The sequence below is a fragment of the Lissotriton helveticus genome, chromosome 7 (genome assembly GCF_964261635.1).
Source record: "Lissotriton helveticus chromosome 7, aLisHel1.1, whole genome shotgun sequence".
Lineage (NCBI taxonomy): Eukaryota > Metazoa > Chordata > Amphibia > Caudata > Salamandridae > Lissotriton > Lissotriton helveticus.
This window is the reverse complement of record NC_136068.1, coordinates 79,607,680-79,635,599: the sequence shown is the minus strand read 5'-3', so window position 1 is coordinate 79,635,599 and position 27,920 is coordinate 79,607,680. Positions and strand designations below refer to the sequence as shown.

Below are 27,920 nucleotides of genomic sequence, written 5' to 3'. Positions count from 1 at the left end.
ATGTCCGTGAGCCCGTTCACCCGCCCACCTTCCGCTGTCCGTGGGCCCGTCCTACCCCAATGAAAAGGTAGCAAATGCGTCCACTTCGCATTGAAGCGGGAAGCAGGGAAGAAAGGGAGTTGTTTGACTTGGTGTCTGTTGTGGCAGCTGCTGGCTACCATCAGCCCCGCAGAGCTGCAGTTGCAAGCGTGAGACCCGTTGACGAAGGGGCACTGGGCCTCTCTTCCGGTGGTCCTCGCTTGGTACAGTGATGGTGCTCACAAGACGCTCAGACGCAATAGCATCTTTCTGCCTGGCTGGTCTCCCTTCCTCGCCGAGCAGTGCCTAGATTCCGTTCGGCACGGCTGATTAGCTGACCACCAGCCAATACGAAGGGGCTCCTGCAAATAGTATCCAATAGCGCACGGTTCAGGAAGGGTGCACATCAGAGCAGCCGAGCACACCAGCAGGGGCTTATTTACGCCAGGACCCGTGGGCATGAGGGGTCAACCTCACCTCCATTAGTGCCAATGTTTTATTACAAATGTATGTGAGGGGGCCCATTTTCTTCCTTAAACTAGTTCCCATGAAGCTCTTTCTACATCACTGCCCACACACCCTTGTTGACAGTCTGCCAGCCCTTCTTTCCATTTCATGGATTGCCACTTCCGGAAGCCCCACCGTCCATGATGCCTCCATCAAGCCAGGGACCCGGGTAGAACAGTGACCCTGCAGACAGAGGCTCCAGGTTCAAGTGCCACCTGACCACATGGCCCAGTCTCAATCCGTGTACACAGACCACCAGGATCGGACTGGCCTGATTGGCTGGTCTGACAAATCAGTATAAGGGCCGTTTTTTTTTTTTTTTTTAGAAGTTTGTAGGCCTATTTATGGCGTGATGGGTACATTTTTAGCGATGATCCCCTGCTATTACAACACACATTGGCCGCAGACAACACAGATGCATGCATGGAGCCTCCCATACTTTTTTAAAGAACAGCCCAACGTTGCTTTCCTTCAATTTGTGATTTTGTGTACACACATCTTATATTCTTTCCATGAGACAGTCTAAAGTGAAGCATCTAAAGTGATTTTCAGTCCGTAGAATAGACTGCACTTTTTTGTAATGTTCAGGTTAGCACTGCTGTGGTTCTGCTACAGTAGTTTGTAAAAAGAGGTTGTACCTTTTGTATATTGCCTATTCCTTCTGCATTTTCATTTGTTATACTTTTTTAGGTTTCGCCTGGCGTGTGTGTGGGGGGCTCTGGGTGTGTGGCTCTGGGTGGGTGTGTGTGGCTCTGTGTGTGTGTGTGGGGGGGGGCTCTGGGTGTGTGTGTGTGTGGGGCTCTGGGTGGGTGTGTGTGTGTGTGGGGCTCTGGGTGGGTGTGTGTGTGTGGGGCTCTGGGTGGGTGTGTGTGTGTGGGGCTCTGGGTGGGTGTGTGTGTGTGGGGCTCTGGGTGGGTGTGTGTGGGGCTCTGGGGGTGTGTGTGTGGGGCTCTGGGTGGGTGTGTGTGTGTGGGGCTCTGGGTGGGTGTGTGTGTGTGTGGGGCTCTGGGTGGGTGTGTGTGTGTGTGTGGCTCTAGGTGTGTGTGTGGTAGTAATTGCTGTCTGCTGAGCTCGTCCATAGGGTACAATAGGTCTCACATTGCGAGAGATTAAGCTAATGGCAATGTAAATGACAAAACCAACACATAAATACAAATTTTGTCATTTACAATGCCAATAGCTCTAACTTTTCCAAAGGCGAAACCATTGCAATGTAAATGCTTGTTCTTGTTGCTTGCTTGTCCATCAGTGAGCGCTTCTGTCAAGCTCTATATTCTCAAAGCTCTCTTATTGTATCACTCCCACTCCCTTATCACTTATTACACATCAAATCTACTTTTTAGGTTTCGACCTGGCGAAAAGCTGCGCAAGCAGCGATTCGCGCAGGCGAAATCTTATGTCTTACACTGTGTGGCTGGGAATCCGCCCCTCTGTTCCATTGGCTAGCTCCATAAATGGAGGCTAGCCATTGGAACAGAGATCTGTCCGTCAATTGCGGAGCAGATTCGGGGGCGTTCCGGCCATTTTTACTCATCCTGCCCCTTTGACAACGTCATGCGGCCGTGGGCAGGGTTTATTTTAATTTTTTTTTGCAAAATTGTTTTGGCCATTCCGTGGCCGACCGCCGCCGGAGGAAGTCCAGGTGAGTGCTGGCCACTCCCGCCGCCCCCCCCTCCCGCTGTCCGTGCTTTTCCCGCCCCCTCCCGCTGTCCGTGTGCCGTCCCCCCTCCCGCTGTCCGTGTGCCGTCCCCCCTCCCGCTGTCCGTGTGCCGTCCCCCCTCCCACTGTCCGTGTGCCGTCCCCCCTCCCGCTGTCCGTGTGCCCGTCCCCCCTCCCGCTGTGAGACGCACGCGCACCGACACCACGCCCCCCTCTCTGGGTGCCCACAACATGCACTTAATTACCATCAGCATATCAAGCGCATCATTATACAAGCTGTAGACACATCGTCAACGTTAGATTTGTTTTTTAACTTGCCTGGCCATTCTTTCCCCTCTAACCGCCTTCCACACGTCAGCCGGGTCTTTCAGTACCAAGCGCCTCGCAGTTGGGTCAGCTTCTCGGCGACGCACGCGCACCGACACCACACCCCCTCTCTGGGTGCCCACAACATGCACTTAATTACCATCAGCATATCAAGCGCATCATTATACAAGCTGTAGACACATCGTCAACGTTAGATTTGTTTTTTAACTTGCCCGGCCATTCTTTCCCCTCTAACCGCCTTCCACACGTCAGCCGGGTCTTTCAGTACCAAGCGCCTCGCAGTTGGGTCCGCTTCTCGGCGCCTGGCAGCCCTCGCATCCACACTAAGAGTGCGTGACAATGCAGGGCCTGTAAAACAGCCAATCGCCGTGCAATGGAAGCCAGACAATGCAGCCCGGATGAAAAACTCATTTGGAGCGCTCTCCGACCGCATCCTCAGTGTGACACGATAAAGATTTAACTGGTCTGCAACTGATTTTCTGTACTGTGATAAATCGTTAGCCGTCTTTCAAACATTGACAGGCCCCATAAGGAAGGCTATGGAGCTGAGCCTGTTCACTTGAGTGCAACCAATAAACACATTGGAAATGACATGTATGGATGTTGTGACAATAATATACCATCTTATATAGGTAGATATGGTTAGTGAATTTAAATGTAAGAAATACGTCTACACACGTTTTTTTCAAAGAAATGAAAACATTAACAACATGAAAGTAAATAAATTGCCTGCATGTCCAGTGTGAGTGATTTACTTAATTTGCTACAAAACTGGCTGCGCTAAATGCAACATTTCTCAACATTAAATGTGTGTGCTATCTTTCCATCTGCATACCATTGGCTGCTAAAGATGTATGAATACCTTTAATACAATTTTAAGACTAGCAAAATTATGTAAGTTTTCCATTTACTTTTCGAGAAGTTAACAACTGAGAACATTTAGTTCTGTCCGATGACCGTGCATTTGCTATCAGAACATCTTGGACGCCGCCTCTAATCAGATTACTGCTCTTCCCGCTATATAACTCATGTTCTTAATATTGTGATTTCCACTGTGGGCTTTTGTGGCAGTGTTTTGCTTTTGCTGTTGCATGACAGGAAGATATAAATGATTTAAAACAGGCCACCTTGTCTCTCTGTTCTTTGCACATGGGAGAGCACCGGCACCTCCAAGATATTTAAAAACCTCAGTTTTTTAGGGTACAGTTTGACAACCTTCTTACTGCTAATTTCAGAACTCTGCGGTTTTAAAATATCCAGCAAGGTCATGCAACAGGCTGTCGCACTCTAAATCTGTGTGTTGCCTGTGCTTGTTTATACCCAGCCGGCCACTCATTCTTGTAAGGGTTCTAGATTGCTAAATTGTATATTTCAGCCTTGCAGATTCTGCTCGGGTAACACTTAGGCTTTCTTGTTCTGAAGATTAAATAGCTCAATGATTCAGCTGAGATGTGTTTAGAGATCTGTTTTTAAAGCAAACTCCCTCCGAACAGTTTGAGTAAATTAGATTTTTATCCAGAAATAGCCAGAAAGGATACAACAGCTAGCAAGTATTCAAATGTTTCTCATATTTCTCATGTGGTTGTTGACACGAGGGAAGTTAAGACAATGACCATGTTAGGTCCACTGGTAACTGTTGTGACCGGGGCTTTAGTTTTTTTGGCACTGCTAGTAGGGGAACATGAGGTTACGGTTCTGGGTTAAGGTTTGGAAGCTGTTCATTTGATGGAGTGGTAAATGGACAGTAGATAGTATGGACAGACTAGCAGCTCTTGGACTCTATGCCACAGTTCAATGAGCAAGTCATCCGAGCTCACAGAAACTTTGTAACTGAAGAGCCAGCTGATATTTGGATAATTACTTTTACATATATATAGATGGCTCTGGGTGGGTGGGTGGGTGTGTGTGTGTGGGGGGGGCTCTGGGTGTGTGTGTGTGTGTGGGGGGGGGCTCTGGGTGTGTGTGTGTGGGGGGGGGGACTCTGGGTGGGTGTGTGTGTGTGTGGGGGGGGCTCTGGGTGTGTGTGTGGTAGTAATTGCTGTCTGCTGAGCTCGTCCGTAGGGTTCAATAGGTCTCACATTTGCGAGAGATTAAGCTAATGGCAATGTAAATGACAATGCCATTTATTTATCTGTCTTCAAAACCAACACATAAATACAAATTTTGTCATTTACAATGCCAATAGCTCTAACTTTTCCAAAGGCGAAACCATTGCATTGTAAATGCTTGTTCAATGTTTCCTTTGACTGTGTACTTCAATGTTGCTAAGTAATTCTCTTCAATTACTGCCCCCTTACTCTCCCATCCCTTTCTAAGTAAGCCCTCTCTATTCTCAAGCCCCTCCAGCTGTTTCAGTTGCTATCATTCCTGGCACTAACATCTGCCCTGTCACTTTCCCCTCTTTCATCACTGCCCACCAGTTGAAAGGCTTGATATGTTACTGATGTTTTCCTGGTACTTCTGGCTTTTCAGGGGCTTGCTGAGTGGCAGTTCTCCCCCTTTCCCTAGTTGCTGTTTATGCAATAAGCTAACCTAATTGAAGATGCTATCCTGCTAGCATCTGCTGCCCACCTATCCTTCAGCTCTTGCCATTGGAATACACTCTGTGAGTACGTGGGTATCCTCACAGTACAGGCACAGTTAGTCCAAAGCTGGCTTAACTCGTAAAAGGACAATGGTAAGTAGATCACAATCACTGTGTGGGCTCCTTTGAGTTTCATTTAATTGTTGTTGTGTTTTGTTCACAGTCTTCTGCCATAAAGGAATAGTGAGTTTATTTGTGATAATACTTGTTCCCCCGCTCGACATGCTGACACCTTGCCAAGAGGACAGGCTCCTCATTTTACATCCTCTGGTATAGGCTGTCCTCTTCCAGCAGACCACAGCGGCCATTTTATGTCAGAATGTCACTGGTTGTTTTTTCGAAGGGGAGCACTGATTCTCTTACCTATTACGCTGATCCTCCAAAGTGGCGCATCTCTTCTCCATATCTGGGACACATTGTCACAATCTCTACCTCACTGCTTGAGGGAGAGGTGTGGCGCCGCGGCCAGGGCGACTGACGCTGGAATCTGGGGACCACGGTTCGATCCCCGGCTCCGGCGGCAGGTTAGCCCAGCACCATGTGACTCTGGGCAATAGCTCGCTTAATCTTCCCGACGGCCCCCAGCGCCTAGAGACCCTTACGGGTGATTGTGCGCTTTACAAATGTGGACTTTACTGCTTGTGATGAGACCAGCAGTTTTCAGGATTGTGACCTCCTCTGTTCCCGATGTCGTTCTGTCACCGTACTCCTTTTCTTTTAATTCCCCCATTGTCTTTTCATGGTTTCATAGCTGTTAATAATCAAGTATTCTCATAAAGGGTGTGGTTACACATATTTTCTCAGGCGAGACTTGATTTTGCTTTCAATACTCCAAGAAGAAGCATTCTTGGAATTCCTGGCACTAAGCAGCGTCTCACTCCACAGGTAAACCCGTGGTCGCCTGAACCAAAGGAAAGATTTCGAATCAAGGCCAAGAGTTCAGAAAGTCTCAGGGTGTTGCTGCATCATGTTGACTTTCATGGTTAATTCATTTTCTGGAGCAATGTGTGCGCATTCTCTGTGCACTGGCTACCAGCCTTATAAAATAGCAGAGACGGTAAATTTGCTTGTTTGTACGCTTAACATTTAGGTCACAGATTTGTAGGATAGCTCAGTACATTAATGCGTTTGCTGCTGAGATACCACCATTAAAGAGCTACATGTAACCTGTAGACCATATGCTGAGAAGCATGAACATAGTTTTTTAATCTGTTATTAATACAATGTTGTTAAAGTGATTCCACTTGGTAAATATAAACGTTTGTTACTCAGTGCTAAATAAAAGGTTATTTTTGTAATTAGATATTCAGACACACCTTACAGTGTTGCACAGTCTATAAAGTCTTATACTTCTTGCATGCAGAGCTTGTGAGGGACCAAGACACAAATCGTAGTTTGTATTTTTAGGTCGAACCTAGGCAGCGCGCTTGCGCTGTCTTCGAGTCATGCAGTAATCACTCTATGGGCTTTGAACACGCCCAGTGATTCTAATTGGTTGTTTCCTTTGGCTTTAGAAATTCCTTTGCTGTTGTTGGTGAATGTTTATATTTGTCCCACCTTTTGGCAGTTTTGTTCCCGACCTGGAGATTTCCCATGCTACATGCATCCTTTCACTATCGGCCATGAGTTTAGTTTCGGCTCACTCTTTTTAAAAATTAATTTAGCTGTTGTTGCAACATTGGTTGTTGTCTGATCAGCCCAGCATGCTGCTCTTTATCTTTAAGTATGAGGGACGTGTCTTTCTTTTGTTCTGCACAGCGTAGCTCGCCCACCTCTATTTTTATAAATTTTGAAGAGACTTTAAATTATTACCATTCAGCGCTGCGCCTGTTTCAGGAGCGCCGCTCTTTATCTACTTGTTTGATCTTTTGAACCGTCCTTGTTTGTCTATTGCTTTCCCCCTCCTGCTATGCCTTAAGAGCCCTCCCCCCACTCTCTGAGCACAAACACAGCGTTTCCCTCCCTTTCAGTGTGCATGGAGTAAGGCAGCAAGAGGCCCGGGCACCCGCTTTGCTCTGGATCACTTTCACAGTTCTTGGCCACCCGCTGGTATGCACCGCTCTGGTGCTCAGGAAGTTGTGTGCCTCTGTGCTGCTGCGAGCGGAGCAGCTCTGGCAGGGTGGTCGACAGAGGAGTCTGGGAGCCTAAGCCTGATTGCTCTTTTACGTGTGCAGCCATGACATCTGCCAGACCATATGGGGTCTCTGGAATGGAGGGCAGGTAGGGCACTTTAACAAGCTGACTCTCTAGGCAAGAATGTCTCAGCATCTCCCAAAGTGTCCAGTGTACTAGGCGTTGGTAATCTAGAGGGGAAGCCAATTCCCCAGCAGTGAAAACATCTTATACCTGCATTTGCAGTCGACAGCCACACAGTCAGCAAACACTAGGAGTGTTGAGGGGTCGTTTCGGTGGGCACAGTAGGAAAGAATTAGCTGCCATCCTGGGCTAATCAACAATTATAGACCCTGAAAACAACAAAAGGCACCTGGACTATGTGAGCCAGAGTCCGCAGCCTGCCTGTTGTGTTTGTTTTTTGTGATGCTGCAATATCCACATGGCCTAAGAAACTGGCACTGGTTTCAGCTTTGTTTATGAATGCACGTGGAGACAACCACCACTATGAGTTCACCACGCATAGAGCTCATTACTGCGTATAGGAGGCCAACGCTTGCTGGCGACATGCTCTTGTGAGCCCCAGGGGTCCATCTGGAAGTTTCATTGGAATCTCACAAACTCACATTTCAGCAGCCTGCTGGAGATGGGCTTGTGTTGGAACCTAACACTGCTACGGAGCCTCTCTCAGCTGCTGTACCATTACCAATACTCTGTTCCTCCTTACTGTGCTCCAGTGAAAATAATGCAATCTTTACTTTCCCCCTTCTCCTACTCAGATATGCCTCTTCTGTTGCCCATTCTGCTCTACTCCAGATTTGATTTTGCTTAATTGCCCCCTCCTACCCCCTCCTGTCCCATCTTCTGCTCACTCTTTGATAATCGCTTCTCTGAGTTAGCGTCTCCTTTTTAGGCCCAGCCTAACTTCTGCCCACTTCCCCATCTCACTCGTCCAGTGTTCTGTTGCATAATTAGTGAGCCGTTCTAGTTCTTATCTGGTACACGTACCACCACCACCACCACCCTCATAGTGCTTGTGTGGTTACTCCTTCCATCCCCTTCTCGAGTATGTGGTCTGTTCATCTTTGGCTGTTCACTGTGCTTTCTTGATCTAACACTGCTCTCTTCCTAATCTGCTTCCTGTGTGTAATTGCACTCCTTCCTTGTACCTCCTGCTGATCTTCTCCTCCTCACTCTCCATCCTTGTGCCTCACGCTGCTCCTCTCCTCCTCCACTCTCATTCCTTGTGCCTCACGCTTCTCTTCTCACTCTCCTTCCTTGTGCCTCACGCTATTCTCCTCACTCTCCTTCCTTGTGCCTCATGCTGCTCTTCACCTTGCACTGCTCTTCTCCTCCTCACACTCCATCCTTGTGCCTCACCCTGCTCTTCCCCTCCTCACTCTGTCCTATTGCCTCATGCTGCTCTGCTCACTCTCCTTCCTTGTGCCTCATGCTGTTCCACTCCTCCTCACTCTCTGTCCTTCTGCCTCACGCTGCTCTTCTCCTCACTCTCCTTCCTTGTGCCTCGCGCTGCTATTCTCCTCACTCTCCTTCCTTGTGCCTCCCGCTTCTCTTCTCACTCTCCTTCCTTGTTCCTCACGCTGCTATTCTCCTCTATCTCCTTCCCTGTGCCTCATGTTGCTTTCCTCCTCGCGCTGCTCTTCTCCTCCTCATACTCCTTCCTTGTGCCTCACGCTGCTCATCTACTCCTCATTCTGTCCTATTGCCCCATGCTGCTCTTCTCACTCTCCTTCCTTGTGCCTCAGGCTGCTCTTCTTCTCCTCACTCTCCTTCCTTGTGCCTCACGCCCCTCTTCTCCTCACTCTTCTTCCTTGTGCCTCATGCTGCTCCTTTCTGCTCTCTCTCCTCGTGCCTTATGCTGCTCTTCTCCTCCTCACCCTGTTCTTCTGCCTCCCGCTGCTCTTCTCACTCTCCTTCCTTTTGTCTCATGCTGCTCTACTCCTTACTCTCATTCCTTGTACCTCCTGGTGCTCTCCTCCTCACTTCCCTTCCTTGTGCCTCATGCTGCTCCTTTCTGCTCTTTCCTTGTGCCTAATGCTGCTCTTCTCCTCCTCACCCTGTCCTTCTGCCTCCTGCTCTTCTCCTCACTCTGCTTCCTTGTGCCTCACGCTGCTCTTCTCACTCTGCTTCCTTGTGCCTTAAGCTGCTCTTCTCCTCCTCACTCTCCTTCCTTGTGCCTCATGCTGCTCTTCTTATTACTCTCCTTACTTGTGCGTCACGCTGCTATTCTCCTCCTCAATCGTTCCTTATGATTTATGCTGCTCCTTTCCGCCTCATTCTGATCTTCTCCTCGCTCTCCTTCCTTGTTTCTAAAGCTGTTATTTTCCTCACTCTCCTTCCTTCTTCCTAAAGCTGCTCTTCACCCTGCCTCCTGTGACTAACAGTGCCCTAGTCTCACTCTACTTCCTTGTTCTGAAAGCTGCGCAACTAACCATACCAATCTAACCCACATAATTCCACTACATACCACATACATAGATTGCAGAATGCATGGGTAAACAACATTGTCATTTACAATGCCAATAGTTCTAATTAAAGCAAATGCAAGACCTATTGCATTTTCAGTGCTTGTTACAACTTGTGGAGTGACATGCTGCATGTCCTTGTTCTGGCTGTGATGGGCATCTGAGTTTAGCATCAAGATATTACATTCCATCCACTGCAGGAATGGCGTGGCGTGTAATTTAATAATATATCGCTTATTACCCCGACAAGGCACTATACCAAATAATATATTACAGAGTAGTATTTTGCTTCAGGATTTTTCCTGTTGTAGATTAGTCAGTTGACCTGGAAAGACCTTTCATATAAAAGTCGAGTTGGAGTTTAACTTAGCAATGCAATATCTGTGGTCCATTTATCAACACTTTGCACTGGAGTAACATGAAATTACATTAAATCCAGTATTTGTAAAGCGCACAATTACCCGAGGGTGGCAAGGCGCTGGGGGCCGTCTGGAAGATTAGGTGCACTATTGCCCAGACTCGATTGGTTCTGGGATAACCTGCCGCTGGCACCGGGGATCGAACCGTGAACCCCCGTGGTCCGGAGTCAGGCACCCTGGCCGCTGCACCACACCTCTTCACTGAAGTGATGCAAACCTGCATAAAGTATTGAATTTGGGATTCACTTATGTGTTGCGCTGGAAAGTAGCCCCGAGATTTACAAAAAAAAGTAGAGCTTTGTGCCAGGGATCATACTTGGGCTGTGCTATGCAGGCACCCATGGATGTTGATGCAAATCCCTTTCTATTGACATTGGTAAACAGCCATCAGCACCAAGAATTTACACCACCTCGAGGCAGGGATAACATTAGGAAAAGGTTTTCTTTATTCAAAACTTTTTCTAATCAGCACCAAGAACTTACACCACCTCAAGGCAGGGATAACGTTGGAGTAAGGTTTTCTTTCATCAAAACTTTTTCAAATTTTGCACGTGTGCTGTACTGTACAGCACACGTAAGAAGTTAGAAAAGTGTTAAACTATGTCGAAGCATCATATCTTGTACTGACGTATAAAACCTATGTTTGACATTATATAGTGCTAGAGCTTGTATGTTAGCTAAAGTGTGACAGCTGTCTCATGGAGAGAGAAAACAGCTCCATAACTTAGATATGGTGCTGTTCTGCCCTCTCCCTTACACATAACTGTGGTTGTTGATATGCGTTGCATGAATGCTTTGTAAATTTGCCCCCTGGTTCTTGTTCACCTTGCTGGCAAAGTGGAACTAAGTGGGGTTTGTAAAATGTAGTCCATATGACACATACAATATGTCAATACAGCTTTAACATTGTATTTATACTTGTCAGTTTCTTTTGGAGCATATTTTATAATAAAAATTCTGTCAGGGCCGGAGGCGAGGATTATGCCTTCTCTCTTCACTTTATTCTTGCACTACCATTCAAAACAACAAGACTACTATTCCCACGAACACTAAGGAAATAAGTAGTCAACAAAAACTGTCCAATCAAGCACAGTCCTGGGTCCACCAATCAGGTCCCTCCAGCGTCCACATAGCCTGCTCTCACTGGCCCTTCTTCCTCTTTCTTCGCTGCTGTGCAGCCCAGATAAGGGCTTTCTGTGTTTCCTTGTCAAATGTTCATGGTTATGCTATACTAGTTATACTAGCTTTATAGTACACCGCTATACTAGTTATACTAGCTTTATTGTACACTACTATACTAGTGTTAAATACTTGTTTCCTTCCTGTACTTGGTCGTACTAACTTGACTGTTGCGTGTTTCCTTACGATACACGTTCTATTACCTTTGCGGTGTCTGCATGCACGTTTGCGGCTATTTCACTGCGGTGCGGCATTTCTGTTTTGCTTCGCTCCTGCTTGTTCCTTCTTAATAGTTTTTTTCTTTGTGGACGAGTGCCGCGTCCATTGCTTTGGGGCCGCGGGAGGTTTCCACTCCTACACGGCTCACCTGGTGCGCTCGCGACCTCCCGCCGTCAGGGGGCGTGTGAGGTCTCTACTTTGTTTAGGTACAGCACATGCATTAAAACCCTGAAGGGTTTGTGCGGCGCTCCGTAGCGTCGAGCCCTGGCCTGAGGAGAACGCCTCGCTTTGTCAGCGCGATCGGACCGTTACAAGCTCAGAGACTGATCGCGTTTTCATGCTTGGCTTGGCACTTAACAGCAGAATCTGTATTGTTTCATTTCACACCTATTGAGGTCTCATATTACTGTCCTTCCTTCAGTGGGCACTTCCCAGGCTAGCTGAGTGTTTTCTCTGCGTATCTCTTTTCGGCACCAGACACACGTACTCAGGGCCTTCCCCTTTGCCTTGATTGCGATTTTTCGCCCATCACACAGGCTGACACCCAGCCCTTCACAGACTGTTTATTCTGTTAGCAGTCCGGTCTGCTACCCAGACCCCTTTAATTAAGGCTCATCACTACTTACATCCCTCATTCCACTATGGAGTTTGAATATGAGGATGATTCCCAGGGTAGAGACAATGCCCTGACTGACCTCCAGTGGGATGAGTTCTTTGAGGCGGTTGACGCCTCAATTTACAGGGCTGTGGGTGAGGCTATATCTCCACTGGAAGAGCGGCTAAGGCAGAAAATAGATCAGGCTCTTCAACGTTCCCACCTCTCTGCATCCAAAGGGGTTTGTCAGCAATCTCTTCCTGGTGGACAAGGTCGACGGTGGCAATCTGAGCTAGTTCAACGAGTGGCTGGTATACCGCCACTTCAAGATGGAAGGTATCCATCTCCTATAGATATCCTGCGTCCGTCAGACTGGATGGTCCATCTAGTTCTGAAGGACGCTCATCTAGTGGTTCCGATCGTTTCTCCACACCGGTGTTTCCTCCAGTTTCTTTGGCACAATCAAGTTTTCGAGTTTGTCTCCCTCCTGTTCGGCCTCCCTCTTGTTCGGCCTATCATCTGCCCCTTGGTGTTTTACCAAGGTTCTCAAACCAGCGATAGAGTGGTTAGAGCACGGGGCGTTCGGATGATCGTCTACCTCGATGATCTCCTCCTTATGGATGCTTGTCCTCGTCAGCTCCATCAGTATCTTCAGATGACAGTCAATCTTCTCCAGAGTCTTGGGTTTGTCATCTACGAGGCAAAGTCGATGCTTTCCCCTTCTCAATGTCTGACGTTTCTCGGGTTTGTGATAGACTCGAGGTCCTCCACTCTCAGCCTTCCGGCAAAGAAGATGGCGAAAATCCGGCACAAGCTGCAACTGTCACTCGCCAAGAATCAGGTCTTCCTCCGAGATTTAGCCCTGTTAGTGGGTCTGCTCTCGGCTTCTATTTAAGCGATCTTCCCGGGGCCCCTCCATTATCGCATGTTACAAAGCCTCAAGGCGTTCTATCTCCAGAAGGGGCTCCCATACTCTCACAAAGTGGTCCTTTCAGAAGACGCCAGAGAAGATACGTTGGTGGCTTAAACACATGGAAGCGTGGAACAGCAGAGCGATTTTCGGCTCCGCTCCAGACCTCATTATAGAATCAGACACCAGCTCCGTGGGTTGGGGAGCCAGGTGCGGAGAGTTTTCCACAGGAGGATTGTGGTCTCCAGACGAACACAAATTACCTATACTACCAAGGAAAGGGGGTCAGAGCTTTAGAGGTCCAGCACCAAACATCACTACCTGTCAGGCCTCTTAGATCAGCACTATACCTCGGTGCAATGGGTCTGGGATGTGACCCACATACATCCCAAACAGGTGTTTATGAACCACCACTATCAACAGCTAAAGATTGACCCTGCACTCGAGAAGGATAAGTATGTGTCCTAGTACATCACGTTTAAACAATAGAGAAATATATTGAAAACAAACTAGCGTCCCAGAAGAAAATATAAAAAAGTCATGTATCTTGATTGTAGTCAGAATGAATCTTTTGTTGTAAATCACTTGTTCTTTCAAAAGCACCACACAATTGCTTGCCAACGCGTTTCATCCCTCTTGGAACTTCTTCAGGGCTTAATCAAAGTCTGTGTCTGCTGTTGGTGTTAAGTGTAACATTGAGCCAACCTTAACAGCAGCGTTGGTGAAACTGTATATGGCCAACTCTAACACCGATGCCAATAACATATTCCTAGGAGATTTCAACTTACATTGGGATGACTGCAATGACAAACTAGTTAACACGCTTAAAGATTTCCTTGCCGAGCTAAACCTCAACCAAGCATGCACGCAACCCACACACTCTAAAGGAGCAACGCTAGACTGGATTATCTCGGGTTACAAAAATACATCAATCCTCTCAATAGCCCCGTGTGATTGGTCGGATCATTATGCAATAACATTCCTGGTACCCATATTTAAAAAGGGCAAGACCGTTCAACCTGGCAAATTCAAAAAATGGATCCGAGACACAAGAGAGGCTAATATTGAGCTACTAGTAGAAAGTTGTGAGAGAGACTTAAAGCCACCTAGCAACCTGCAGAATGTAATTGAGCTGACAGACCACTATATAACTTCAGTCGGGAATATCGTCAACAACACCTTGCCATTGAAACTAAAAAGAATCACGGAGAAGATGAAAAATCCATGGTTTAATGGATCACTGAACGAAGACAGGCGCAAACTGAGAATGGCCGAAAGAAAATGGAGACAACACCCATCATCCCCTGAGCTGAAAGCCCTCAGAAAAATTAGAAACCAATATAACAAAAAGATCATCAACTCCAAAAAGGAATTTATAAGATCAGAATTGGATAATGCCAAAAACAGACCACGGAAACGCTTTGAAATCCTGAAGCAACAATCAAACAAACTAGCCAAAACCGCTCATGAAAACTCAAAAACATCTCTAAGCAGCGAGGAATTTTCAACCTTTTTCACGAAGAAGGCCAAATCGCTTGAAACAGAGCTCATAAGCGCAGCGGTTAACCTTCCCATCCAACCACTGACTACGAGCGATCCCAACCTGACAACAGTGTGTAGCAAGACAAAAAACAAGGCAAATTGGGACACATTCGAACTATATGACCAGGACACGATCGCCAAAACGCTCTCGAAAATCAAACCTAACAACCACTACCACGATCCTCTACCCGCGAAATGCTTAAGAGAAATCAGCCATATTGTGGTGCCAGACTGGACCAAAATAATAAACGCATCATTATCACAAGGGATCCTTCCGGACTGCCTAAAAACAGGTCAAGTTGTTCCCTTGATCAAAAAACCGACAGCGGATGCAACAGATCCGAATAACTTTCGCCCAGTGACCAACATCCCTTTATTGGCCAAACTAATTGAGAAATGCGTGCAGGGTCAACTGAGCCAACACATCACTAAGTTCTCCCTACTAGATGAATGCCAATCAGGATTCAGATTAGGGCATAGCACGGAAACAGCGATCCTCCATATTGTTGATGACTCGCTACAGGCCCTTGACCAAAATCAAGCATGCTTACTGATTCTCCTGGACCTGTCATCGGCATTTGACACAGTAAATCACAAAGCATTACTGACTAGGCTACAGGACAGGATGGGATTGTCTGGAAATGTGCTGAAATGGTTCGACTCTTTACTACGGAACAGAACACAACGATTCCTGGTCAACCAATCAATTTCACCACCATGCCCTAACTCAATCGGAATCCCACAAGGATCAACGCTATTCCCTGACCTGTTTAACTTGTATGTCGAAACATTTTACAGAAATTCTCAGAAACTCACAGATATCCTCAGAAACTCAGATATCCTATCTCAGAAACTCACTGATATCCTATCATATGTATGCGGATGACACGCAAATATATATATAAAGATCGCCTCCCTTGAAGACATTGAGCTAATGAATGAAACATTAAAAATGGCATTGCAATGGTTAACTACCAATCATCTGAAGCTAAATGCTCACAAAACAGAGTTCTTACTAATTTCACCACCAAGGAGCCATACGGAAATAAAGGAATGGACCAAGTTGGTGACTGCGCTCAACTGCACTCCAACTCTAGTCAACTCGGCTAAGTCGCTAGGAATCACTTTAGACGAGAATCTCGACATGAAAGCTCACATTAATTCAATGGCTAAAAGCGCCCGTTTCCACCTGAACTACCTAAGAAAATTGAAACCATTCATCTCAGAGGCCGATCTTAAACTGGCAATCCAATCTTTAGTTATCTCTAGGATTGAATATGGTTGCACCACCTTAGCGGGCTTACCAAAAACATCCACAGCACCACTAAAACCTTGCCTCAACGCAGCGGCGAGACTCATCTCTGGATCAAGGAAATTTGACCACATATCTCCTCACCTGAAAGCATTAAACTGGCTACCCTATGAGGCCAGAATTCAACTAAAGATAGCATGTATCACCCATAAAGTGCTCCACTACAATACTCCTGGATACCTATCCAAGAAAATTGAGCTGTCAGGAGGCAACAGACCAGCTAGGAGTGCCAAGGAGTTGGTGCTGCGGCCAGCCATCTTCCGAAAGAAAAAAACTTATGACAGAGCGTTCTCGGGAGCTGCCCCCAGAATCTGGAACTCACTCCCTCCAAGCATTAGGAAGACTCATAATACTGCAACATTTAAGCGAGAAGTGAAGAGCTTCTTGATGAGTAAATACCTTACATAGGGAAGTTTTATGGATCATTATTGTGATCTAATGCTGCCCTAAAACAGAACATTTACGTCATCAGAAAGGGAAGGCTTGACGTGAATAAGATGAAAGATAAATGATGGTACGAGACCGACGCCACTCCTTGTGATTAAGCTGTATACTAACTGCTACCCCATGTCAATGTGAACTCATATATTTATCTCACATCCTGAAACCATATAACCTCCTACCTCATATATGTTGGCGTAAATGGCAAATGATATAAATTCAGCCTTACAGTACCTCTTAATGTAAAGGACTCACTCGAATGGAATGTAGATATATAAGCACCCCCCTAAAGCCATATAATTATCTACCTCATATCTATATGTTGTTTAATGGTTACTATTCTTGTTAATCTTTATCCTACTTCTATGTAAAGTGCTCTGATACCCACGGGTCTTGTTCGCGCTATACAAAACTTTATAATAAATAAATAAAGTATATTGATCTTAAAGTTTGCGTTGTCAGTATTATATCATTATATACCGCTAGGCCTCAAAAGATAGTTCGTATATTGCGATGATTTGAAGGTAGCCGATATGTCAAAGTGAAAACGTGCTTATAATTTCGATTCCATAGTTAGAAGTGGGAATCCAGATCTTTTTCGTATGACCCCTATTATAAAAAGGTAAAGTGGCGAACCTTCTGTGTAGACGCGGACACCTGGTTACTCCAAAGTGTAGGCAGATTACATATCAATTGTCTGGAGCTCCTGGCGGGCTCCTTCGCAGTACACTGTTGGATGAGAGACTCCATTCAGTCCTCAGTGCTTCTGAAGATGGACAACGTATCTGCAGTCCGCTACATCAATCACTTGGGAGGCACGAGGTCCAAAGCCCTCTCCGATTTGGCTGCCGGTTTTTGGCAATACTGCCTGGATCACCATGTGTCGGTGACTGCGGAGTACCTCCCAGGTCGAGAGAACCTGGTGGCGGATTTTCAGTCTCACAACTTTGCGGATTCGAGTCAGTGGAAGTTGGATCCAACAGTTCTTCAGAGCCTGAACAACATTTGGGGTCCGTTTTCGATAGACCTGTTTGCCTCGAGGCTCAATCACCAGTTTCCCCTATTTTTCAGCTGGAGGTCTGATCCCCTGGCAGTGGCCATGGATGTCTTTCTCCAAGATTGGAGCCTGGAGAGGGGGTACACGTTTCCCCCCTTTGCAATGCTCACTCATCTGACGGCTCAGGTCAGGAGGCAGAAGGCGGAGTTGGTGGTTCTCTCCCCTTTATGGAGATCTCAAGTGTGGTTTCCAGTTCTTCTGGAACTTTCCTGGGATTCTCCAATCCTACTCCCCCTCTTTCCGGAGCTCCTTCTGGACCCACATCTCTCTCCTCATCCTCTAGTCCTGCAGAACTCGTTACGGCTAGTGGCATGGCGGATTATAGGTGTCGCTGGGAAGTCCCAGGCCTTTTGGCAAAGGCTGAGGAACTCATGTCTAAGGCATGGGCGGACAGTACGGTCAAACATAGATCCACATGGAGCAGATGGTCCCGTTGGTGTCTGTGACAGAGTGTGGATCCCTTGGACGTTGATGTTGTGTACATTCTGAATTTCTTGGCCCATTTGGCATCTTCTGGCTTGGTTTATAGGTCTATCTATACCTTTCGATCGCTATTTCAGTGGGAAACTTGCTGATTAATAACGTCCCTGTTGGTGTACACCCCCTTGTCTTCAAACTTCTTCGGGGCATTCGTCTCTCTTTGCCTCCTGACCCTCGTTACTCTGGACTATGGGATGTAAATCAGGTTCTGAATTGGTTTTTGTCCTGGCAACATAATCGGTTCTTGCCACGGAAAGAACTGTCAGCTAAGCTGGCAATGTTACTTTGTCTGATTTCGTGCAGACGGGTGTCTGATGTTAGGGCCCTGGACATCACCTCCAGGATGTTTACGCCCTCGGGAGTGACTTACACGTTGCATAGACGGACCAAGTGTCACACGAGAGTGATCTCTTATCCAGAGTTCCCGAATTCTCCAAAGTTGTGTGTAGTTCGTTGCTTAAAGGCTTATGAAGAAATGACGGAGGAATTCAGACCTCCGGGGGAGCGCCAACTTCTCATTGCCCTTCGCAAACCTTTCAAGGCTGTCTCCTCCCCTACCATTGCCCGGTGGGTCATGCAGGACGCCGGCATAAGCCTCAGTGGTTTTGGAGCACATTCTGCTTGCGGTGCAATGGCCTCAAAGGCTTTTGGCTCGGGTGCCCGTTTGGAGGATATTCTGAACAAGGCTGACTGGTCTTCGGACTCTACCTTTAAGAGGTTTTACTTCAAGCCAGTGCTGGATATGGCTCACCTCGTTGTGAGCAAGCTTTAAACTAGCATATTCCTCACTTCCAGTCCTGACATAGAATGAAAAATGTCCTAGCTATCGTCACGGAAAGTTTGAATTCTATTAAGGACTCTGAGGCAAGGATTATCCCGTCCTAGGATTTGTCAGAGTAGACCCCACCCTGTACTTCAGTAAGTAAATCTGTTTGCTGAGGGTTTTGAATCTGTAATTTTTCTCTGTAGCCAATACCAATGATGCTACTATTTGCCGGTTCTGTTCTCTATTTGAGTTAAGATGCCTGAGGAGTGGTTACTGGCTGACTTCGCGAAAAGAAAGAAGAAGAAGAGCCAGTGAGAGCAGGCTGTGTGGACGCTGGAGGGGCCTGATTGGTGGACCCAGGACTGTGCTTGATTGGACAGTTTTTGTAGGCTACTTATTTCCCTAGCGTTCATGGGAATCGTAGTCTTGTTGTTGTTTTGAATGGCTGTGCAAGAATAAAGTGAAGAAAGAAGGCATAATCCTCTCCTCCGAGTCCATAATAGAATTGAAACTTTCTGTTACGATAGCTAGGACATTTTTCATTATATGTGCTAGCAGACCATAGATGTTAAACTGGCTGTCACTTAATGCAACCATTCTGACTCTGTCCTGTTTGACCCCCGCCACCTGGCTGCTCTGCCCCATGGACCTTCACTTTTAATCCCGCCTCCACAGTCTCCCTATTTGAGGGTTCCCAGAGTTATGTTTTTCCGTTCTAGCGCTGGTTCCATCTGTGATCCCTTGACAAGAGTCGCGGCTCCTCCTCTAAGGCGAAGGAGCGTCGCCTCACCGATGTTATGCAGCGTCACTAAAGGAAAATTAAAATGATTATTACTCTTAAGTTATTATCATTTTATTTTTCCCTTGTTTGCAGCAGCTTTGCAAGCGGGATGTGGTGGGCCTGCTCTGCTGACAGAGGCGTGGAGGAGTGATTTGCATTCCCTAAAGTGCGCATGAATGTTTGGCTGGCCCGCTGGGGCTGGCCAAACATTCATGCGCACTTTGCATGTTCTCCATGCAGGCTGTATTACAGACTGCATGGAGAACATGCCCAGCCTCCCATTCCTTGGCTGAGCGCTGATCCACGGCGCTCAGAGCAATCACAACACTGCACTGCACTGCAGCATTGTGAGTGGCTATCGGGAGGTTGGGAGCCGGGTGCGTCCTGCTTCCTGCCCTGGAAGCGGGGAAGAGGACTGAGAGGAGGAGGCGGCGACAGTGGGTGACAGACAGGTAGGTGTGTATTTTTTTTTATTTCATTCCTCTCTCCCCCCCCCACGTCCCGACTCCCCACCGCATTCAAATACCAGCCGCCACTGCATACCACTCCTCTCAGCAATGTCAGACAAAAGGAGCAGCTGATTGCCTTTTTAGTGTGTCAGCCCCCATTTAAAAGAAAGTTGAAGAGCACCCCCTGATATCATACAGGCACTGAAGGATGCTTCCCGGTGTACGCACACTGCACCGTGGCACAGTAAGCTTCAGGATAACTGCTGGAAGACACAGTGAGACAAGTACTTGAATTCTTTCATGCTCCATATGTTGTTACCCATCAGATATTTAATTTCTAATCGGAAGGAGGGAAATCAAATTGATTAAGTTTGTCACACAAGTCCAGAAATGCAAAATGTAATTGTATTATTCAACGAAAGGGATTTGTCTACTAGCACCGAGAAACTGTTTTGGTGATTTAACCATATTTTAAATATCCTTCACTTAAGGACTTTTCACACTTGCTTCATCAAAACTACGGAAAAATGTTTAACAAATTGGTCAGTTAAATGGTGTTTGGCTTTTGCCTTTATTATAAAATTCTGTTCAGGAGTTTACCGAAATATTCAGCATAACTGATTTCCTTCTCGCATAAATCTCCCTGTACTAACAATTGTACATGAAAGATAGTTATCAACTCTCTTTAAATGAAAATGAAAGCATATCATTGTAAATCGCTTCACATTTATTTTGAAAGCAAATGATTATTATTGTTGCAATCCTTCTAATCAGTTTGCCGGATACGTTATTGAAGCATCTTTATCGCCAAGTGGCAGCATTTAATTCACTTTTGACATGGTTTACGTTCACAGAACTGTTCGATTTTGTGACTTTTTTTTAAGTGTCCTAATCTGCATTTGTCTGATTTCTGTCCCATTGGCCTAACCTTTCCTCTCATCTCCTCCTAGTAGTCTTGGCATGATGGAAGAAATGACACCTGAGGTGAGGGTGACCAATACGAACCAAGAGCAGTTCCTTCTGCTGGCCAAGTCTGCAAAGGGCTCAGCCCTAGCTGCCCTCATCTCGCAGGTCCTGGAGGCGCCCGGGGTCTATGTTTTTGGAGAGCTTCTTGACATGCAAAATGTGAAAGAGGTGAGGGGACGCTCTGCTGTTCCAGTACTATACATTGCTGCTAGAGCACCTCGACCCTCGCCTGTAACCTTTCCTGCTATCCCACTGTGGAGAAACAACCACAGGTTTGCCAAAAGACCATAGTTGTGACCTATAACACTCCTTCATTTCCAATATTGCACACTAAACGAGACTGAGTCTGTGCTCCTCAATCCTAACTCGTAGCTCTCCATGTTATTTTATAGTGAGACCTGTAGCTGTGCCAATGCAACTCCTTCCTAAATTCGAACAGTGTTTGCTATTCCAGTACATCAGTGCCAGTCTGTTATTATTTTCAATGCTCTGGAATAATTTTCGTGCTTTTGTTGACTTTTTGCAGCTGGCGTCTGGGGATCACGCTGCCACCTTCCGGCTTCTAACAGTCTTTGCCTATGGGACGTACGGTGATTACATGGGTATGCATTCACTTTTTTAAATTCCACTCAGAGATAAGCTCTAGCATCTATTAATGAGAAATACATTAAATAAATAAGTTCCAACATAGGTATTAGCTCATTGTAGATACATTATTGACAATGTGTTCCAAGTGCGTTTGACTTCCATTCGGTGTAATTCTGCACAATAATGAACTAAAAAAGTAGTTCGTTTGAGACTTAAGTCAGTAATTAATTTTAAAGAACACTCCTGCAGAATGTCATTTCATTTAGTCTGGCGAAATCCGTCTTTGTGCTATGTAGTCTCCAGTGTTAATTTGTATACTACAGAATTTGATTAAGACTCTACAATCACAAATTATCATTGGTAAATCTGTAAACCTATTCGTTATCCTAGAAGCCAATACTGGATTGTCTAGTGGTTAAGTTTAATGTGCGCTTGGAGCTCGGTGTCGGTGTTCTTCAAATGCTAATTTGTTGGCTGTAAAATTATAGCCCGGTGTTGTAATTCAAGGTCCTGAATTTTAACTTGGACGGTTTACCTTATAGATAGTGGTCTCCGTTTCCTCGAATGGCAAACTCTAGAGCACTTAAACATTAGTGTTGTTTACTTAGAACAATGGACATTGACAGATTGACCCCCTATGACAATATATTCAATAAAAGTGGTTTTGAGACTTGTCGAATAGGTGATAAAAACTGTCTTTTTTTGCACACATAGGGAGTCATCATTTATGCTTGCTTTTGTGTTAGTCCCTCCTCCCTCTCACCCTGTCATTTTGTGCCTAGGGCAGCAATTGTCAGTAGTCTTGTAAGTAATTTAAAGATCTAAAGGAACTAATGGATGTAATATTGTAGGCTACACATAGGCCCCTCCTGACTAGTATTATTTACATTTGTTTCCCATTTATTAGTATCACCCCCTCCCCCATAAGTAGTGTGTGATGTTTTCTGATTTTCTGTTTATTTTTAACTATTCTTAGTTGGGTTGTCTGAAGCTTTCTGCTCAGTGTTAACTGTACAAGTAGATTTTGTAGTAGTAGTTGGTGCCTTTTTAGAGCCTCTTTTTATTCCTTACCTTCATAGACCTAACACCTGCCTCAAGTTTTCTAAACTAATAAATAACATAAACATTGACTTCATTTTCTTCAAGTGTACAATACTCACCTCACTGTCCTTAATATTACACATCCACCACTGAATTGAAGCATCGAGTTTCGCCTAAAAACAAGTATCAAGATGCTGTCTTTATGGGATACAGATCCTTTCCCAAGTCCACGCCATGATTGATGCCTCACATCGCAAGCTTAGACTCTGTGTTTGTGCCTCCACATCATACCATTCTGTAAAGGAGATGTTTGTATCTTGGCCTTAATTCGACGCGGGCCGGATTATGCATGTTTAATCTGCATCTGCCGGTGATCGGAAAAGTGCCTTCATACTCTCAGGTCTGTGGCAAGACTGTGGTCAGATCAGCAGAAACTTTGGGTAACACATCAGCTGACCTTAAGCCATATAGGGATGTATGATTCCACTAAAATCCAATATAATGTTGAGGCATTATAAATTCCCACTGTATCTCAATTTGAAGAAAAATTGTACATTTGAATGACCAGATGCAATAAAAAAATCAACTTTCAGTGCAACCACAACAAGAGTCGAGGAACGTTATTTTTAGCCAGACTACATATTCAGATAATGAAATGGCAACTATAGTGCATTATATGAAACCATATTAACCATTCAGCCAGCCTGAATCTCCTCACTAATGGATCTGTGCACAAGATCTTTTATTCAAAACTCACAGTCTGGTTCATTTTGCTCTTCACGTCTTTAAGACTCCCATTGTTGCTAGCATATACTTTGTACATCTGTGCATGTGAGGTAGTAGGAATTCAAGATTGAGGAAAGATGGCGGCTCTTGGACTCTTATAAAGGTAAGTTTCACTTATTAGTTCCCATCTACCAAATACATCCAGTCAGCATGTTTTTAACATTTATCACAACACCATAAAGGATGTCTTGGAGATTCACCTACTTTCCCACGGTCCTGAAAAAACATCTGAGTCTTGCATTGCATATTTCCACATTCTAATTGGAGTCCGATGCAGCCTGAAAATGATCAGTCATTGAATATATCTGACATAACTACATTTTGTCAGTGAGAACGTGACTTATATGTGACCTGTCTTGAAAATGTATTCTCATTTACTGGGGGACAGTCAAGTACCCTATGGTCTGCGAGCGTATTAAGGGAAAAACAATTGAAAACTTAAATTAATGATTTACAATGGTGGGAGGTTAGTCAGAAAAGGAATAAATCAAAAGAAATGTGCAAAGGCCAGCACGTCCCTGAGGAGCAAACTGATGTTGCAGGTCTACTAATTTGCCTGTGCCTGCAAGAAGACGGTACACCTAAAGAATCGAATTGCCAAAAGAGGTAGGATGGAAGAGAAGGTGATGGAAAGAGTAAACTACGCACTGCAGTCAGAAAAGAACGAGTTAATTGTGTGTTTAAGGTGAAGGTTATCCATGAGAAATGGGCTGAAAGAGGGCATCAGAGGAACAAAGTGTGATGTGAGAAGGACCAATGCAGATAAACATGCTATACAAGTATATTGAAAGAGGGGGCTAGTAATTAGCCCTGCCGTAGGGGCTAAGCGAAAATAGAAAACAAAATAGCAGCCAAAAACCTTACCTCTCAGTCTTGTATACTAGGGGAAAATACTGCAGTTGCCGTATGTGGTGTCCGCAGAGTTAGCTCAATGGTAGGGCAACCGTACTACTCTGGGTGCCCACTGTAGTGGGTAGAATCCAGTAAGTTGTTGGTTTGCAATGATCTCTGACATAATGAGGAAATCAAAGGGGGCGAGAGGGGACCCAAAGAAATTAAGTATGTATCCCAGTAAATGGAAAAATTAGAATTAAAATTACTGGTTTTCTTAAAGTGGGGCAATTCAAACCATGCTGAGGGCACTTTTCTATTTTCTTTAATTAATCGTGGGCCTGTTGTAGATCCGAAAAGTCTGTCTGTAATACCCATGGACAGACTACAGTCTTGGATAGGGATCTGGAATCCTGTGATGGGGAGGTGTTTTGGTTGCCGGCTTCTCAGCATGCAGAATGTGGGGACCTGTAGCAGTGGCTCATTGCTGCTCGCTGTGTTCTGCATAAGAATACCTATTGAAATCAAGCTTGTTCCCGTTCTATACTACCACTCATTAAGTGCAAATCACTGTCGACCAACAAAAGCCAAAACAATGAACAAGGCAGATGATAATTATTATTAAAATATATCGTTTTTTTAAGTGGAGAAATTAATGTCTATGTTTTTCTAGTTGTCTCTGAATCCTTAACTTCATTATAAAAAAAATTTAATTGGCAGAGCAGTAGGTCTCGTCCACGAGACCTATTGGCTTTGTCAAGCCATGCTGTATAGCATGACTAAAAACATTGACCAAGCCAATAGCTCTTGTAGACCTGACGGTTTTGCCATTGTTTTTTTTAATGCCATGTTGCACAGCAATTATTTCCCTGCAATCAGTCCCGTGTTGGATATTTTCAGTTTGGTGGCTGATTTTTGGATTGATGTGTGCAGCAGAGCAGAATGGGCGTCCTCCCCAAGGCAGCCTGTTGTGGGTCCAGAGACGCTTCTCCTGTCTAGTTTGAAAGTGGATTTTCCATCCTCTGATCACTCTCTGGTTCTAGCTACAGAAACCAAACATTGGCGAGTGTCTTCACGTCCATAACTAGATCTGGCGTGGAATAGCCCTGGGCGGAATTTTAATTGCGGCTCAGTAATTGGTGTAATTTTGCATAATTTCGGGAGATTTTTGAACACCAGCAGCATTTCACGTAGATTGAGCGGATCACCTGGGTAGTTTTTTGAGTGCCAGATGGTTTTTGCATGATTATGCGTAACTTCACATAATATTGCAGTAATTTCGCACAATAATTTTAGACGTAATTACGCGAGTTACTCCCACCCTTAGACTGGAACCATTAGCATCATCAGACTACCCTCCTTGTCGTATACAACATTTGTCACGACCGGTCACTGCTGCAGAAGTGTATTCCTTTAGCACACCATCATTCCTGGAAAACTGCCTCCTCGCTCCCCCGCCTGTCTCTCATAGGGACCTCAACGGAGAGATGCTTAATTGCCTTTACAATATATAATATTGGAAGTCTGGGTGTGCAAAGCCAATTTATCGAAGCAGCCAGCCCACTGTGGCATCTCCTTTATGATGAATGACGCAAAGTGTAACAGCTGTGCCCATTTTCGCTCTTACAAGAAATTAAACTCATCATGTGTGTACAGCACATCTGCTAAATCTCCAAGGCGCACTAAAGCCGTTCATCCAATAATAGACGCGTCCAATGAAAAGCGAATGCGCAGAATAAAACTCACCAAATGCCCATATAGGATCTGAACAGTTGTCGGGTATATTGCTCCCAGGGCCCCCTAAGGCACTGCGATTTGTTGCATTATTGAGACAATGAGTTCTATGGCTCATTCGCGGTATTGGTGTTGTATTGTATCTGTGAAGTGATACAACATCAGCTGTGCCTATCGAGATCTGTGCAGTGCACCAGGTCTCACTGAGCTGCCATGTCCATCAGGGCCTGCTGTCACTGAGCACCTGAGGAGAGTGATGGAGACCCGGGGCCATGCTTGTATGCACAGCATGACTGACCCCTTACCTTGATGGGGCTCCTGCCACTGGATGTGACGGTGCCAATGGCTTTCATGCCTGGCTCTAATATCTGGGCACGTCTCAACCCACCCTGAATGAAAGGGAATGTGGCGGTGGCACCTATGCGCAGACTTCCCCATCTGCGATCGAGTGCAGCTCTGGACGTAATGTGTTGGGTGCATGGCTGGCTGAGGGGTTTGATGTACTGGGAGCTTTGCTGATACTTACCAGGTAGCACAGTGCCTCTTAGGCGCCAGCTGGCTTGGAATGTGAGTCTTATGTATTTATGCTGCAGCTCTGATTCGATCTGCCAACACTGTGCAGTCACTCTCCAGTGGGCTCGTACGAGGAAATAAATGCTTTTCTAGCTTAAAGTATCTGTGATCGGACAGCTCTGTACTAAACCAGTGTGTAATGTGTTCACTGTTGTGCACAGCTGAACTGCAGCCAGGTGATAGAGGCATACATATGGCGAGAATGTCAAAAAATGTTCTTCTCCGCTTGACAGTTTGGCATGTGAGGTGTCCAGCTTTTTTCCTTAGTGCCTATGATTTCCTTACACTTCACATACAATTTCTCCCTTTCAGAGTCCACAAAATAGATACTGACAAGAACTGCAGAGGACCTAGTTCTGGGATACAAGTGCACGAGCAGTGACCACTGCTAAGAACCTGGTCCAGTGAGCAGGTTCAGGTCCTCGGTGTATGTGGGCCGTGCACTCGGACAGGCTCAACTGTCCTCGTGCATCAGTGTAGGCCATGGATACGTGAGGGACTCTACAAGTCACTTCCTTTCATCCATTCTCATCACACCAGGTGGTCATTCCTCAGATACTCCCTTACAATTGTGTGGGTTTGGATTTGGTGTATTTACTTCGAAAACAGGAGAGTGCATTTTTAGAGATGACAGATTAACACTGGACTGAAAGTTCAGGTCTGTAAGGCACTCCTGCCTGTTCTAGGTCTAGTTTTTGATTCACATTGTACAATGTTTTTATGTCTAGCTTGGGCAGCACAGGCGCTGCTCTGCGAGGCATGCTGTATTCGAGTATGGACTTGAAGGCCCGCCCATATTTGTCATTGGCTTGTGTCATTGTCTTTCGTACATGCTGGCTTTTGATTCATTAATAGGCTTGTTAGTCTCTCCTTAGTACCGCCTTGTCTTCATTTGTAACCTCGCATGAGGACTGGCCCTTTTACTTCTGTTTTTACACGGTATGTCTTATTTAGTCTGTAAGCACTATTTTCTTTAATGAGTTTCTTCTACTGCAGGCAACACATACTTTCTGCAACATTCAGCGCAACTTGCGTGCTTTCACTTTCTAGGCAGCCCGAGACAATGGCGGACACTTCTTTGAAATGAAATAGGTCTCGCATTTACAAGCGTTTGAGTTATTGGCATTGGAATTGACCATGCCTTTTATTTATGTGTTAATTATCAACACTGATAGTGGGCTACACTCAGGCTCTGTTTAGCCGACTATTCAGCTCCTGCTCTTGACCTGCCCAAAGGTGGATAATTACAGACACAATACAGATTTTACTTCTGTCAGGTAGGATATTGTCCTTTGGCTAAGGCACATCTCACAGCAGAAACACTAACACTTAAAACAGCGGCTGACTGACAAGAAAGCAACTCATCCAGTACTTGCCGCTGTTGGGTACCACTGGCCAGCAGAATATAAGGATGATAGCAAATGGAGATATGACTGTGTGACCGTGGAGATTGATGATACAGCTTATACCGGTTTCTTGACAGACCGTTTGACATTGGATGGAACTATGTATACTCATTTCATATAAATCTTGATACATTAGTATTCTTCACTACTAA

General features: G+C 45.5%; 1 protein-coding gene across 2 annotated transcripts in view; it reads left to right on the top strand.

Moving 5' to 3' along the window:
• The window catches only part of COPS7A (COP9 signalosome subunit 7A), a 77,190-nt gene that overhangs the window by 10,241 nt on the left and 39,029 nt on the right, over positions 1–27,920 (top strand). Inside the window, exons 2-3 of one of the 2 annotated variants that reach the window (XM_078651538.1) lie at positions 20,794–20,977; positions 21,336–21,411. In XM_078651538.1, coding sequence (XP_078507664.1) covers positions 20,804–20,977; positions 21,336–21,411 — 250 coding nt within the window. In that variant the 5' untranslated portion in view covers positions 20,794–20,803. The remainder of the gene's footprint in view (positions 1–20,793; positions 20,978–21,335; positions 21,412–27,920) is intronic. The other variant, XM_078651537.1, reaches the window with a different exon arrangement.